General features: G+C 42.2%; 1 protein-coding gene across 6 annotated transcripts in view; it reads left to right on the top strand.

The window, feature by feature from the left end:
• Positions 1–2,655: 2,655 nt before the first annotated feature.
• The window catches only part of rab3ip (RAB3A interacting protein (rabin3)), a 25,326-nt gene continuing 12,141 nt past the window's right edge, over positions 2,656–15,840 (top strand). For 2 of the 6 annotated variants that reach the window (XM_050035938.1, XM_050035934.1), the window contains exons 1-6: positions 2,656–2,794; positions 11,704–11,844; positions 12,421–12,537; positions 12,875–13,041; positions 14,152–14,323; positions 15,061–15,156. In XM_050035938.1, the coding sequence (XP_049891895.1) occupies positions 12,448–12,537; positions 12,875–13,041; positions 14,152–14,323; positions 15,061–15,156 (525 nt within the window). In that variant the 5' untranslated portion in view covers positions 2,656–2,794; positions 11,704–11,844; positions 12,421–12,447. Of the gene's footprint in view, positions 2,795–10,131; positions 10,233–11,530; positions 11,633–11,703; positions 11,845–12,396; positions 12,538–12,874; positions 13,042–14,151; positions 14,324–15,060; positions 15,157–15,840 lie in introns of those variants that run through there. The other 4 variants (XM_050035935.1, XM_050035937.1, XM_050035936.1 and 1 more) reach the window with 4 other exon arrangements.

Raw genomic sequence — 15,840 nt, 5'->3', positions numbered from 1 at the left:
AAACTATTATCTCAGGCGTGATTTATAAAAGTAGGCTAATTAAAAGTACCTCAGATTTGTATAATTAAATTGTATAATTAAGATCAGTTCTAATGAGACAAAGTGAGGAACAAGTGCACATAATTAGTTATCAGAAAAACTTATTAAACACGTTTGCAGATATTCAGTACAGTCTCCTCTGAAAACAAGAGTCTATAAATACTGACAGTGAATATGAATATGTGACGTCACACTGATGATTTGTTTGTCCTGAGCGCCCCCTGCTGGCTGCAGCCTGAAACATCATCACTCCACACAGGCTGTGGTCTGAACTGTATTTGATTTAACCTTTATTCAACCACAAAAACTCTTTTCCAAGAGTCTCTGGGCCCAGACAGATATCATTAAAACAAAAATACAAAATCAAAAATATGCAGCTCCAAAACAAAAAATCACAACATGATTAATTAATATATGCTATGAATCAGAGCTCTACCACCTTTACTGTCAAAAGATCCATTTTTGGCCAAAACAAAAAATAAAAGTAAATAAATAAATAAAAAACCTGGAGCTGCAAAAAACAAACAAACACAGTCTGTTCAGTCTAAATTAACCAAAGGTCCAACTGAGCGTTCATTAATATGTTTCAACACCACCTGGTCGCTCTGAAGGCTTTTATGATTATTTGGTTCTTTAACTTTGCAGCGTTGATGATGAAACCAAATAAATCTGTCCACACAATATTACATTCTCACTTTTTTCCCCCCTTTCTTTATATTTGGAAGTCTCAGCGAACTCAGCGAAGAGACTCAAGATTAACCATTGTTATTTCAGTTTGACAAAATTCAGGAAAAGGCAGCAGGCTGTGGAGCGACGAGGCACAACTTAGCTGCTGAAATGTTAAAACATTTCTTTCGGTCTACAGCAGTGATGAATGAAAATTAAATCTTTAAAGATAATGTTATTAATTTCCATATAATTGTTTTAAGTCACAGGGAGCCGCCTGAGCGGGGCCAAAGAGTCACATGTGGCCCCGGAGCCGCAGGTCACCGACCCCCGCTACAACTGAACCCTCAAAACAAGAAACACAGAGGCAACTACAAACACACTAAAGAGACCAGTTACATGTACATTTATCATGTTGATCTGTTCTGTACGACATCGATTGCACATCTGTCCTCCTCAGTTGCTCTTCCTGAGGTTAAAGGGTTTTTTGGGGAGTTTTTCCTGATCAGCTGTGAGGGTCATAAGGACAGAGGGATGTCGTATGCTGTAAAGCCCTGTGAGGCAAACTGTGATTTGTGATATTGGGCTTTATAAATAAAACTGAACTGAAGTGAATTGAAAAATAGACAGTGGCATGTAGATGAGGACACACAAAATTCATGCAGCAGTGCTTTGATACAACCGAGAGGAACCAGTGAGGAAACTCTCTGCAGAAGATTCCAGAGATAAGAAACTACATATAGACGTTACCTGTAGCTCTAGAGACTGGCAGGGTTAGTAACTGTCCAGAAGAGGACAGACTTTGTTTATTGTGTGAATTAGGGGGAATTGAGAACAAAGTATTATTATTACGTAGAATGTCTCCCTTCTATGTTTATTTCTTTTGGTTGATGGATGATTATGAAAAGCTTGAACTATGTTTCAGGAAGGGAACCTTTTGTGTTGCAGATTTTGTTTGCAAGAAGACAGAATATTTTGTTCAAGAATGAGCTGTTATAGTATGTTTGTTTCTTTTTTGGTTATTTTGAAATGACCTGAATTGTTATGAATTATCTGTGAACGCTGCAACTGTCTCTTATAGTGTCTCTTTTATAAACCCATGAGGGTTGGGCACTTTTAGGTGCATGACACAGGAATAAAAGAAACTAACTAACTAACTATACCATTAAACTTCTATTATACACCCAGTCCTTTTTACCACCCCGGTGTGGCTAAACATTTTGACAAATAAAGGCCTGTCCCAAATATAGGCCTGTTGAGTTTAGGGATTTAATCAAATAATAGCCCGGGGCTACTAATAGAAGTTTTACGGTAAATGCTTGTTGGCCAAACTCTGTTTGTTCCCTCAGTACAGACAATATGAACATGTTCTGTGAACAGAGAGCAGAGCCATTTTCAACTTCTGCTTAATTTACACCTATAAATATGCTGAATGTAGGTCAAGAATATCTAAAACAAGAGAATACCAATAAAAAAAAGTCTAAAAAAATAATCACGCACAGTCATGGTGCAGAGACCAGTCTGATTATTTTGGGCCAAGAGAGAGAAGCAGTTTCTATTTCTAAAATTAAATCCTAGTTTAATCTTCTGCCTTTTCACAAGTAGTTCAACATGTGGCTTGAAAGAGAGACAGTCATCTAACACACACACTCTGCACTCTTGTTCTGATGTGGAACAATAGTTTGGAGATTTAATATAATATTTGTGTATTTTTCCTGTTTATTTTCACAGCCAATTTTAATGTTAATAGTCTGTCTTATTTTTTATTTTATGATATAATCAAACATGTACTGTTGTCCTGTGTAAATGACTTCATCTGGAGATTATTTAACATTTTATTCATCGTAATTTTGTGGCTTCACTTCATATCACTGTTTAATCTGCCTGCATAAACGCATCACAATAAGGTAACGCTGATGCTCTAGTTTCCCAGTTGTCCCTAAACGCCCCTCCCGTCAGTTGGAGTAACCTGCTCCGGTCTGCGTCAACAACCGCTCCGGTGTGACCGTTTGTTTGTCTCACGGGCTTGTCCTGCACGGTACCGGGAGGAAGACACCGCCGGCCCGGCTGCTGCCCTCACAGAGACCCGGTGAGTCCGCAGCTACCGTGTTATTACCGTTACTGTTGTTGTTATTCGTAGATGTGTCCGGTAAACTTGCTCAGCCCGCTAGCTAGCTAGCTTAGCGACACGCAAATGCACCATTACGTTAGATGCGCCCATTATCGGACACTGAGCCGTCTGTCGCACTATCTCTGTCCTTCTCCTCACAGCCAAGCCCCCACACACCCTCACCATCACTGTTAACACACACCTCACGTTATTAACATTCAGTCTACTCATAATAAATCTTCTATTTTTAGTCATGTTGGCGGAATTAGCTCGCCGTGGTCGGGTTTGTACGGTGGCCGATAATGGAAGCAGGGTCTCCCCCTCATCAGTAACGTTAATCCCCAGCTTCAGAGTAACGGTTATATTAACGGTTTTAACGGCGGTCAATGCGCTGTGTGTGTAGCTGCTGTGATGTTTCCATATGTGTTATTTCTGTCTAGCATGTTACAGCTGACAGAGATGCTAACACCTCCCCTCTGTGTGTCGCTACTAACGTTAGCTAATCTGCTGTAAACGCACCGTTAGCATGAGCTCGAGCCCGCAGCGCAGACACACAGCGAACATGTTGCTGTCATGCATCTTTCATGTGTCAGTGTCAGGTAACACTGTTAGCTTCTGAACGTTAGCCTCCCCCTGTTCAGTAGCTGTTAGGATGCTAGCTCAGTGTGCTAAGCTTATGCTAACACATGCTAAGGGACTGTTCATTACTAATGAGGGGAGGAGGTGGCGCAGAGCAGGAGGTGGGACAGAGGAGGGACTCAGTTTGTAATTTAGGCTCAGAGGAGACAGAAATGTTGTTAAATGTTGTGTTATTTATTTATTTTTTTAATTTTAATCACCATCTTACGGAAGTGTATTGCATTCACTTGACAAATTAAAAAAATCTGTTTTATTGAGTAATTTTTTCTGTTTTTCGGAGTAATTTTTTTTTCTTCTGTTTTTTTGTGGTAATTTTTTTTTTTTTTTGAGTAATTTTTTTTTTCTGTTTTCCGTGGGTTTTTTTCTTCTGTTTTTCGGTGTAATTTTTTTTTATTTTTCTGTTTTTCAGTGTAATTTTGTTTCTGTTTTTTGTGGTATTTTATTTTTGTTTTTCAGGCTAATTTTTTTTGTTTTTCTGAGTATTTTTTTCTGAGTTAAGAGAGCAATAGAACAACAGACGCTTTCATTCCTTTCTTGAGAGCTCGATATAATGGAAGCAAACATGACCCGCTTGTTTAGTTGAATCCAGTTTTACTTTGTTTTGGGTTTGAGACACTGGGAGATCCTCTTGTCTTTAAGTCATATAGATGGTAAGGTGCCTGCGTAAAGTCACCAATCTAATCATAACACCATCTATATCCATATCAATATCTATTTATATCATCTACTATTTATATCATTTAAAATAAATTAGAGTGTTTTCTTGCCAGATTCACTCAGAACATATGAAGAAAAAACAAAACAAGATCGCGAGTCGTCCTGGACTCTTCATGCTGCGTCGCGCCGCACCACCAAACCACACCACATTGCGTCCAGTATAAACTGCCTAATTGGTTATCATGGGCACTGAACGCAAGAGGGCAGCGCTCCATGGAAAATCCGCACTGTTTGCCGCTTCTAGTGTGAACCAGGCGTTAGCTTTCTGCTGCAGAAAGTTCTTGCTATTATGGTTTTTATTTAAGATTGATATATACAGAATTACAGAAACTACAATCTCCTGCGGCCATCACGGGAAAATTCTGGTGTAATTACAGCAAAACACTGTTTGCTCAGCAGATACAGTGAAGTAATGTAAGGTCATGACCTGATGAGAGGGAAGACAGAAGCCTTAAGGCCTAAACACACTGGTGCAGAACGCTGCGCATCAAAAAATACACCTCTATTATTTACAATGTACAACCCCACTAGACATGCGTTGACACTCCTGGACGCGCCGCCTCATGGCACTTCACGCCACTGTGACATTTCCAACCTCATTGCCCCGGAAGTAAATGCATTTCCCCCACTCGCTCTCTGCTTGTACAGACCAGCTCCTGTAGCAGCTCTTCTTCTCTGCTCCTGTAGCAGCTCGACACCTCTCCTCACCATGGATGTATAATGGGAACTCTGTAGCTGTTGCTGTGTCTCGTGTGTGATGAAGAATGAATGAGGAGAGACCTGTTGTTGAGGTCGAGAAACAGTCCCGTCATTATAAAGACAATGGATAAAAAGATACTTCCTGCTGAGTCACAGCTCTGGAGATCGGCTCTTCAGCTGAGAAACCGACTTCAGCTGAGGCTGTACACATAATTTTGAAGTCCTGTTTATACGTCAACGGTTTCAACTGAAAACGGTAAATTTTAGTTGCGTTGTCGTTTACATGACAGCGGCGTTTTGGGTGCCTGAAAACGCAATGTTTTGAAAACGGGTTCCAGAGTGCAATTTTTTGGAAACGGCAGCGTCTCCGTTGTCATGTAAACTTGCAATATGCAGTTCCTCTGAAAACAGAGACTTTTCGCACATGCTCATTACGGTTCCAGTCACTAGGCATGCGTGAGAAAGTCGACCGTCACAACAACAATGGCGAGCTCTGTTTGTGCTGCTCACCCTGTTGATTTGAAGTGAAGTGTAGATCTGTTACTGTAGCAACTCCACCTCGTCGTCCATTCAGACAAAGTTATCTGTGCATGCTTTCGCCATTGTGTCTTCTTAGACTTTTCCGTTTTTAGTGAAACCGTTGTCGTCTAAACAGGGCCTAAGCTAACGCAGAGGTGGAGGAAGTACAGATGTTTCAGTTACAATAACTTTGTGTCGTCGTCTCTTAACGAGCTGCAGTGCAACGCGTCTGGTGTGTTTTCAGCTTCAGCTTTCTCCTGCTAAAATAATGAATGTTCTGCTACTATGGTCCTTTTTAGACCTGTTTAAACAGAATCATGCAAACAACGATCTCCTGCAGCCGTCCGCAGAAGGTCCGTTTTTAAAAGGTTAATATATCTAAAATCGTTAGTCAGAGCCAGAAACTAAAACAAAACAGAAATTATTGTCACATTTTCAGATTTCCCCTTGAACACGTGATGTGCAATGAACGCTTCTGTTGGGAATCATGTTGTGATGTTTTATCAGAATTATTAATTACTTTATTATACGTGTCTTATTTAATATGTCGCCAAAAAAACGCTGGCACATCATCCTGTTAAAAAACATAAGGAGGTTTAGAATTTTTTTTTTTTAAAGAAATAATCCATTTTTTCAATTTATTTTTTAGTAAGAACTCCCATCTTGTTTGCTTGTTTCATCGATTCTTAAACCTACATTTTATATAAATATGAAAACATATGGTTATCATGGTGGAGGGAGTTTCATGCGTTTTCCTCGTTGCTCAGGGAGAGTCAAGGAAAAATATTTGTAGCTTCAGTGAGGGTCAAGATAAAAAAAGAAATCAAAGTAACACCCCATCCACCCTGTCCTCTGATAAATAAAGAACAGTCCCTAAGCCACTGCTCGCTGAGCGTCTCTGAAACAGGTGTGTTAAAACGCAGTGTGTCTGTCTGCAGAGTTTAGAGTCATATGTTGAGCTCGAGGTTTGACTTCCTGTCAGCAGCACAGAGACGACATTATAACAGGCCGAACGAATCATGTGAATGAACAGAGGCGCTGTTGTCAGTTTAAACTCAGTTAGTGTCTCCTGCTGCACACGCTGCACTTCTCCTGCAGAGCTGCGGGTCAGGTTTCACCAGAATAAATGTGATCGACTGATTAATCGACTCATCGCTGCAGCTTTAATATTAATACTTTAGTTCATGTCAAATATCTGATTAAAGAATAAATAAACAAATGTAATAAAACTGGACCAGATGTTCAGTTCCTGCCTCTGACACCTGTCAGTACTTAAACCTCACAGACACAGTTTGACACAGAATCATATATTAAAATTATATTTGCATATTTTGCATTTTTGGGCCGTTGTTTGGTTGTCAGAGTTTGGGCTGACGTCAGGCTGCGTTTTAAACCCTGTAAACACTCGGGATGAGCCTTCATCAGGCGTCTGGAGTAACTGGACCCTCCACCAGCATCCCTCAGCGTGTCCGGTTACCACGGGCTCTCCTGGACTGGTCTCCATGGAGACAGGGGAGAGAGGGAGAGGGGAGATTGGTTGGTTCAGGGCGGGTGGGGTTTCACCTGGATTTGACTGACAGGTGTGATGCTGTCACCTGTGTGTGTGTGTGTGTGTGTGTGTGTGTGTGTGTGTTCTCAGTGTCCATCAGCATGTCTAATACATCCTGGACGTGTGTGTTTCTGGCTCTACACTGTCCCGTATAACACTCACTCATTGGAGCGTGCTGACTGACATCAACTGTGGGTAATACACTGGCCCTTTTCACACACAGATGGCGCTATAGAGCTGCTATGAAGTCCCTTCTTTATGCTTCCTTTGCATTTGTACACAGAACCAAACGACGGCACATCATGTCGCTGCTGTGTGTGATTATACTCTGTATCTCAGCTTTGTGGGCTCAAAAGAGACGTGACTGGTGAGACATGTAACACATCAGTGGGCGTCTAGTGTGACATATACGCATCGGCACAACTTTATAAACAACAACGGCATTAACATGTCAGTAACAATCATGTACCATCCCTGTTAGGGATGGGCAAACGATCAAAATTCATTATTCGATCATCAAAAAAATTAACGATCAATTATCGATTAATTGATAAGCGAGTATTTCAAAAGAGAGAAAACAAAAGAGTGCAGTGCAGACTGTCGCCACAAGAGAGCGCAGCTGCCCCAGTTTTGAGCTTTAATCCCCCAGGCCAAAGAGGAAGAATGGCGCGCATGCGCAGTTCACCCCTGGGTGTTTACAACCGTTGCCAGCCAGAGTTACAGGCTTCAGTTTTCAGCAAAACCTCCGTCTTTCAATGGCGTAGTGTTTTCAGAGGCCTCAAGGGAAGCCGCCGAGGCTTTGGAGAGCGATGAGAGCCTCCGTCTGTTTCTGATTTTTTGCCTGGCATAGGTCTGGCGGGGGTCTCGTAGGCCCATCGAGCCGCCGTGCTTGCCGGGCGGAAGGGTCTCGTTGGCACGGCGACTCGCCGGGTGGGGGGTCTCGTTGGCACGCCGGCTCGCCGGCTCGCCGGACCTATGCCAGGCATTGTAGGGGAAACACTGCGACTGTCGATCAAAATTATTTGTGACCGATCAAAAGCCTTAACAATCAATCATCGATAATCGAAAATTTATGCCCATCCCTAGTCCCTGTTTAATGGCGGCTGATCTCGTCCTCTGCTCGGAGGGTAAGGAGCTCCTGGGCCTCATTGTTTTCACTGTTTGCGACATTTTCAGCTGCTGTTCCTCTTCTTTGAGTTAGCCGCTAACTGCTAACTGCTGCTTTTTAAAGAGACGGGTCATGTCGTCAAAACGTCACACACGTGCTGCCCATGATCCTGTCCCGCCATGATCAGGCAGTGTAAACGGGCCTATTGACTATGATACGTAGCTCATACAAGCCCACGTCAAAGAATCTGAACTGTCCCTTTAATATGTCCGTATGAATAATTGTGTGAAATGCGTCGACCTGAGGAAGTGAGTTTTAGTTTAATTTAGCTGTCGTTTATTTATCCAGTGTTTTAACGTCCGCCAACTATCTGCTGAACATCCTGTCATGTTTACGAATCCTGTGTTCATATAGTTTAACATTTAAATCATAAGTTGGGAATGTCGGACTTTTCTATAGCTGCACGCGTTGAGAAACATGGAACATGTTTTTGTTTTTCTCAACAAATCCAATGAGAATACCAAAACCAACAGTGTGTTAGTCCGTGTACCACCTGAACAGGTAAACCTTAAAAACACTAATCTGTAGTTTGATCAGTGATTTAATCAAACCGCTGCTCACTGTAGTTTTTATCAGACAGACAGGAGGATGTAGTGACTTTATTGGGGACTATTTTCAGCGGCGGATTAATTCACATCTGGTGCTCTTGTCAGTATTTGTGTGTGTGTGTGTGTGTGTGTGCGACTGAGTCAAAATAAACTACAGTGTGTGTTCATGATAATGAAGGAACATGTGACGCACTGACGTGTCTTTAACAACAGCGGAGGAAGACGAGATCAGACTGTAGATACACTGAACCTGTTAGTGATGCATTCACTGTTGGTTTGGATCTTTTTAATGGGACTTAGAGACAATAATGAAAATAGAGAAAAAACACCTTTCTCTGACTTAGCAAAACTCAGCCAGTTAATACATTTTATATGTGATTTGGCTCCTCGCATCAAAGAGACTGCTGTTCAGCTGCAGACTCACAAAGTCTCAGATGTCAGATTGTCCTTGAATGCACCATCAGTCCAGTGCTGTCAGCTGTATTCTACACAACAGTCAAACTTGGATAAAAACAATGACACGAGTCAGTGTGGCCTGAGATGGATTAGGTTGTGTTCACAGAGACGCACCACACTGCCTTTTTTATTTTTTATCGAATGCCACTCGTAAAAAACACTTTTTGTGCCTTTTTTGTTGCCAGGCAACCTCCTCATCACCTCCTTACCCTAACCTTCCCTTGTTATCACTCTACTGTTAATATATTGTATGTGTCCTGCAGTAATCAGTGTGTAGCTGCTGCCGTGTTGAGGCAGAGGGTGCTGTCTGTAGCTCTGGTTGAGGGTGAGAGGCTGTCAGCAGATAAACAGAGATCTGTGTGGGTACATGAGACCCTAAAAAAGAGGCTGGATCATGGGGAGTACCACCAGTTGGTCCAGGAGCTTCTCCTCCATCATGGACGTTTACAGTACTGCACTTATCTGCTGTTTTCTATTGAGATGGTGCTAACTGTGCTTTGTAAAGTCGTATAGCTCTGGGTATCCAGCAACCACTACCACCAGTTTCTCCTCCATTGTTTACCAACTGTACACTTGTTGTCATGACCACCACAGAAGCCCCGCCTCTCACATCACCGTTGCATGCTCATGAGATGTGTAGTCACGCAAAAACAGCGAGCTTCATTCTCATTAAAACCTGTTACAAAAAGTCGCCTCCAGCTGCTGAAACACTTCCTGCGTGATCAGGGCATTGATCATGTCCAAGAAGCATCGAGGCCGAGGATTGTTCTCTTGATTGACACACGAACAGTAATCAATAGTCAGTGTTGATTGGTTCACAGATGTCTCTGCAGACAGAAGAAGGTGCAACTTTGACATAATGATACTGAAATTAAAACACACACAGAAACTTTGTTCCTCGGCTGGATCTTTAAATAAACTCAAACAGTGACGTCAGTTTTCATGAGTCACACCGGCTTTATTTGTCTTCTCCAGCAAGTCGCTGAATTTCAGCTTTTGTCTATACTCAGTTGGAGACACACCCACTTAACACACACACACGCACACACACACTTACACCAGGCTGAGCAGGTGGGACCGGTGTGCTGTTAAAACACACTGCTGAGGTCGACAAAACAAAAGGTAGGACAGCAACGTGTCACAGAGAGGACGTAGATAACACCATGATGATGATGATGATGATGATGATGATGATGATGATGATGATGATGATGATGGAGGATCTCTGGTATGAAATCAGACTTGATGCTTTGACGAGGAGTGTGTCAGCGCGCGGTGAACTTCCTGTTTCTGTCTGTCGGCTGGAGTTTGACCCAGAAAGTGAAGTCAGAGTCCGTCCTGCCTTCACACAGTTTATGGTCTTATAATATCTAACCTGTGTGTAGTGGAGACAGACGGAGGAAGTTACTGATGATCAAAGACTTCAGATGTGCCACAATCAAACTTTCATATGATTGTTGTTGCCAAAAATAAACGGAGATAGATTTGTGTATTATTGATGTGAGCAGATCAATAATCCATGTGTTAATGTGTAAATATGAAACAACCTCCACAAACATTAAAACAAGATTTATAAACTTAGAAAACTGTTTTGCAAATGCCCAAATTCCATTAAAAAAATCTGTGAATACATTTAATTAATTGACAATTCAATGAAAAACATTTGTGAATGTCTAACTTGTTTCATGCACGCCAAGTCTTTTTTTTTTACTTTAGAAATTTGTTTGCATATTTACATCTGTTTTATATTTGCAAAATAGCTGTTTAAGCTTACAAACCTTTTTATGTATTTGTGGAGGTTGTTTTATTTTTACAGATTACACATTATCACACAGATTGTCGATCTACTCACTCAAATAATATCGACACAAATCTGTCTCCGTAAAAAAATCACGAAAATCATTAAGCTATCCCACGTGAGTAGCAGTAGGTGATTGAAGAGCTGTTTCCTGCAGTAGAGAGAGTGACTCAGACAGATACTTAACAGAGACAGAAAACTAGCTTGACGACAAAAGATCAAACACAAGTATGACGCTGAATATATTAAACACGGTGGAGCTTGAACTGATGACTGAGGAGAAACCTGGACCCTTTAGGTGGAGCAGTGTCTGAGATTACAGTTTTAATACATGTTTATTTGTTTTGAGTCTTAATACTTTAAACTTCAAAACAATCACTTTATTTATCTTGTTTCATGTCCTTTCACCTTTATCAGGTGACAGTTATTGTTTACTTTAATGGCATGGGTTTTTTTAAAGGGATAGTGCACCCAAAAATGAAAGTTCAGCCAAAGTCAAGGGACTGACGATGTTTGTTTATGTATAAAAAAAAAAAAGATTATAAGATGTTATATTTGGCATCAAAAATCCAGTATTAGTCATATTTTAGTCTAACTCAGTTGTATTCTGTGTGTTATTTAGGGTTGTTGTTGGGCGTTTGGATGAAACACTGATGCATCTGAAAACTTCACAGATCATGAATGTACAAATGTAACATACTGTTTGAGTTTCAGTTATCAGAATGTAAGTATGGTTTTATGTTATCTCCTCCTCTGTAGAAGATGAAATAAGATAATATCCTCTGTGTCTCTCAGGTGAAGGACAGCTTGTACCTGTCGGTGTGTTTGCTGAGTCACTCGTTCACCTGTAGAACCACCTGGACACTGACTGACTGTCTGCGAGCCTCCATCGACCCTCCATCATCCTCCAGTGTGTCCGTCCACAGCTGCACTATGGTACAAAACACACACACACACACATACACACCTTCAAGATTTAAACCCACACACTGAGTCTTACTGACTGCTGATGCTGTGGCGTTTGCTCTGAAGAGGCAGCGACGCACTCTGCAGGGATTCAGATGGAAAATGTGGTCTTGGCAGCATCTCTTACAGATCACATGATATCAGGCTATTTAATAAACTATTAATGAATTAATCTGGCGTATTTCCCTCCACACATTCTGACCGTGGATATTTTCATCTGCCTGATGGGCTGCGATGATCACAGCTCACCAAAACATGCACCGCTGCATCCTGCAAAAGCAAACCAGACCAGACCAAACCACACCCACATCTGTCACACGTCACTGATCACTCAATGACTCTGTGACTCATGTTTCTGTGCTGAAAACAAACTTTTTAAGTCAAAAACTATCTGACAGAGTCTCAGTGATGAAGCCTTTTCATTCGCCCCCCTGATGTTACTCACTGATTCTCTGTCTGCAGACTGAAGCAGCTTTTCAGCCGTCAGTGACTCACTCAACATTTTAAATGAACACTTTACAGCTGCTGGTCTCTGTGTGTGTGCAGAGTGTATGATGTCTGAGAGCAGCTGCTATGGCCTGCAGCAGCAGTCAGAGCAATGCAGAAACTCTGGAGGGGTTCCATGAGGTGAACTTGGCCTCGCCCACCACACCTGACCTTCAGGTAGGTCCCGTCACCTCATCACATGCAGGTAGAGGTTACAGGTTTATGCTTACAAACTCGATCGTCAGAGCCAGAACGCTGTATCACACATACCTCGTTTACACCAGCATGGAACTGGTTCAAATTAAATCCCCTCATGGTCCAGTCACAAAGGGTTTGATTTATTTTGACAAGGATGGATATACTGTATGTATCGGTATCAGTTATTGGTCAAAGGAGTTGTTAGATATCAGCATATAAACAAATATCGTGCCTCCTTCCTCTTCACAACTCTGAGTTGTCATTGTTCCTGATAACGTTCAGTGTCTTTATTGGTTCTCTGTGTGTCGTCCTGCAGAACCAAGCGGAGCAGCGCCCCTCTGCTCGTCACAGCACCCCGCCCACCTCTCTGTACCGCACCCACTCTCTGGGAGCGCCCCCTACTGGCCGTCCCACCTCCCTGCGGGCCGATCAGCTCCCCACGCAGCCGGTGTACTCCACACCGCGGCACAGCCACAATGGAAGGTAAAGAAAATACACTGACGTCAGATTCATCTGTCGAGGCTGAGAGACATGAAATGATTCAGTGATTAATCACAAATGAATGTCTGTAACTGTTTTTATCATTGATCGTTAATACAGAGAGCCAGATATTTGCAGCTTTTCTCTGTTGAACTGAATGTTGTTGAGTTTAAGACTTTATATGATACCAGTAGCATCTCACTTTAAAGGGATAGTGCACCCAAAAATGAAAATTCAGCCATTATCTACTCACCCATATGCCGAGGGAGGCTCAGGTGAAGTTTTAGAGTCCTCACATCACTTGCAGAGATCCAAGGGGAGAGGAGGTAGCAACACAACTCCACCTAATGGAGGCTGACGGCGCCCCAGATTCAAACGTCCAAAAACACATAATTGAAACCACAAAATATCTCCATACTGCTCGTCCGTAGTGAAAGCATGTGAACACACATGAAGCGTGCAGTCAGAGCTACAGGCTACAATGAGGCTAAAAACAGAGTTCAAATGAGGTTTTTCCAAACAACTTTTTATGTCGGGGCTTCAGGACACTTGGATCACTACGGACGAGCAGTATGGAGATATTTTGTGGTTTCAATGATGTGTTTTTGGACGTTTGAATCTGGGGCGCCGTCAGCCTCCATTAGGTGGAGTTGTGTTGCTACCTCCTCTCCCCTTGGATCTCTGCAAGTGATGTGAGGACTCTAAAACTTCACCTGAGCCTCCCTCGGCATATGGGTGAGTAGATAATGGATGAATTTTCATTTTTGGCTGCACTATCCCTTTAACACTCACACAATAGCAGCCCACGACTAATGTGACTATAAAAAGATTAATGCGTTATGTTTGGGCGCGTTACAGCCTTACTTACAACTGTTGCAAATTTGCATCCCTACTGGTATGAATAGTTTTGATGTGAAATATTCGCAGCTGAGTATTTTCGTGTCGTTTATTCGACACTGTTTAAAGATTTTAATCAACACTGCAAATAACTTTAGCTGCAGCTGTAGAGGCAGAATGTTCATAGATTCCTGTTCATAAAAAAATAGTGTCCAGAGACTTGAATGTTATCCGTAACTGACCAACCTTGTGTCCCTGGTCACGCTGGCTGCACAGTGTGCCAGGCCAGGAGGCGGAGTCAGCCGATGGCAACTTCCTGTCCGGAGAGGACAGCGAGGAATGCAGCGCCTTGAGTGACAGCCTGTCGCGGCTGCGCAGCCCGTCGGTGATGGAGGTCCGAGAGAAAGGATACGAGAGGCTGAAGGAGGAGCTGGCCAAGGCTCAGAGGGTAGGACACACACACACACACACACACACACACACACACACGCACACTGGTTTTTACCTTAATTTGTATTCAAAATTGAATGTAAGTGTGTGTGCAGTTGGACAGAGAGTGTGTGTGTTTGTGAGACGTCACTTCATCTCATTATTCACATTAACATCATGTTATATTCTGTTTTATTTTAAATGCATTTATTTTATAGTTTTTTGTGAGGATGTCTCGACCTGATGTTACAGATCAGTATCAGGGCTGGTGAAGGTGTTTTCTAACTGATCGGCCATGTTGAGCTGTAAAGAGTCTGATCTGATCCTTTGTTTTACTTCAGATGTCACACATGTTTTAACCTCCACAGTGACGCGACGAGTGCAGCCGTCATTTAGTTCTCCACCTCACACTCCGCCTGCTGCCAAACACCACACGCCATAAACGACAGCAAAGCGCTGCATGAGATCGTATATTTATTATTTACAGAAGTTATAAGTTACTAGTTTCAGCTCAGTGACACAGTCTCCTGTGTTTTTTTGCCTCCACGCTGCCGAAACTTGATCATGACATCCCTCATTTTTTGTTTTTATCTAAGATGAAGCGAGCCATTCAACACATCTCACTAATTTTTATTTCTTCATTTCTTTGTTTGTTGTCATGCTTTGATTTTATGTTCATGTGTTTTCATTTGGTGGCATGTTGTTTTTCTGTTGTGTTGTTTTCTTTGTGTGTGTGTGTGTGCGTGTGTGCGGAAGGAGCTGCTGTTGAAGGATGAGGAGTGTGAGAGGTTGTCTAAAGTCAGAGACCAGCTCGGCCAGGAGCTGGAGGAGCTCACCGCCAGTCTCTTCCAGGTCGGTCCGCCTCTCCTCCCTCCATCCCTCCGTCTCTCCGTCCGTCCGTTTCTTCCTCTGCTTCCTGTTTCCCTTCCTCCTGAGGCAGCGGCCAGACAGACACCGGACAGACTGACTGAAACAGATTCAGATGGGATTTGTTGCTCTTTATGTTTCTGGCAGCAGAGACGTGAAGCGGAGGCGTCGTTAGGTCGTTGGGAAGCGAGTTTTAAATATTTACTGCCTCGATCCTCCGAGTGTCTCTACACACCATGTTCTTCTGTCTGTGTCTGGAATTTAGTTTCATCGGTCTTATTTTAATGTTTACTGATCGCTTTATCAGATTTATCAGAAATAATAATTTACTTTCTATTGTAAATATTTTATTGAGCCAAAGAAGATTATTACTGCTGTTTAATTTTGTGCTGACGCTCGTCTCGATTCATGTGAAAGAATTTACAGATATAAATCAGACGATATAAAAGACACAGGATTGTATTTTCAGATTAAACCAGTACCAGAAATAAGGTGATTTAAAAAAATAAATTAATATTTAATCAATCAATCAATTCAATCAATTTTATTTATAAAGCCCAATATCACAAATCACAATTTGCCTCACAGGGCTTTACAGCATACGACATCCCTCTGTCCTTATGACCCTCACAGCTGATCAGGAAACACTCCCCAAAAAAACCCTTTAAC

The sequence above is a fragment of the Epinephelus moara genome, chromosome 23 (genome assembly GCF_006386435.1).
Source record: "Epinephelus moara isolate mb chromosome 23, YSFRI_EMoa_1.0, whole genome shotgun sequence".
NCBI lineage: Eukaryota > Metazoa > Chordata > Actinopteri > Perciformes > Serranidae > Epinephelus > Epinephelus moara.
Note: the sequence above shows the minus strand (reverse complement) of the source record. Positions and strands in the feature narration are given on the sequence as shown.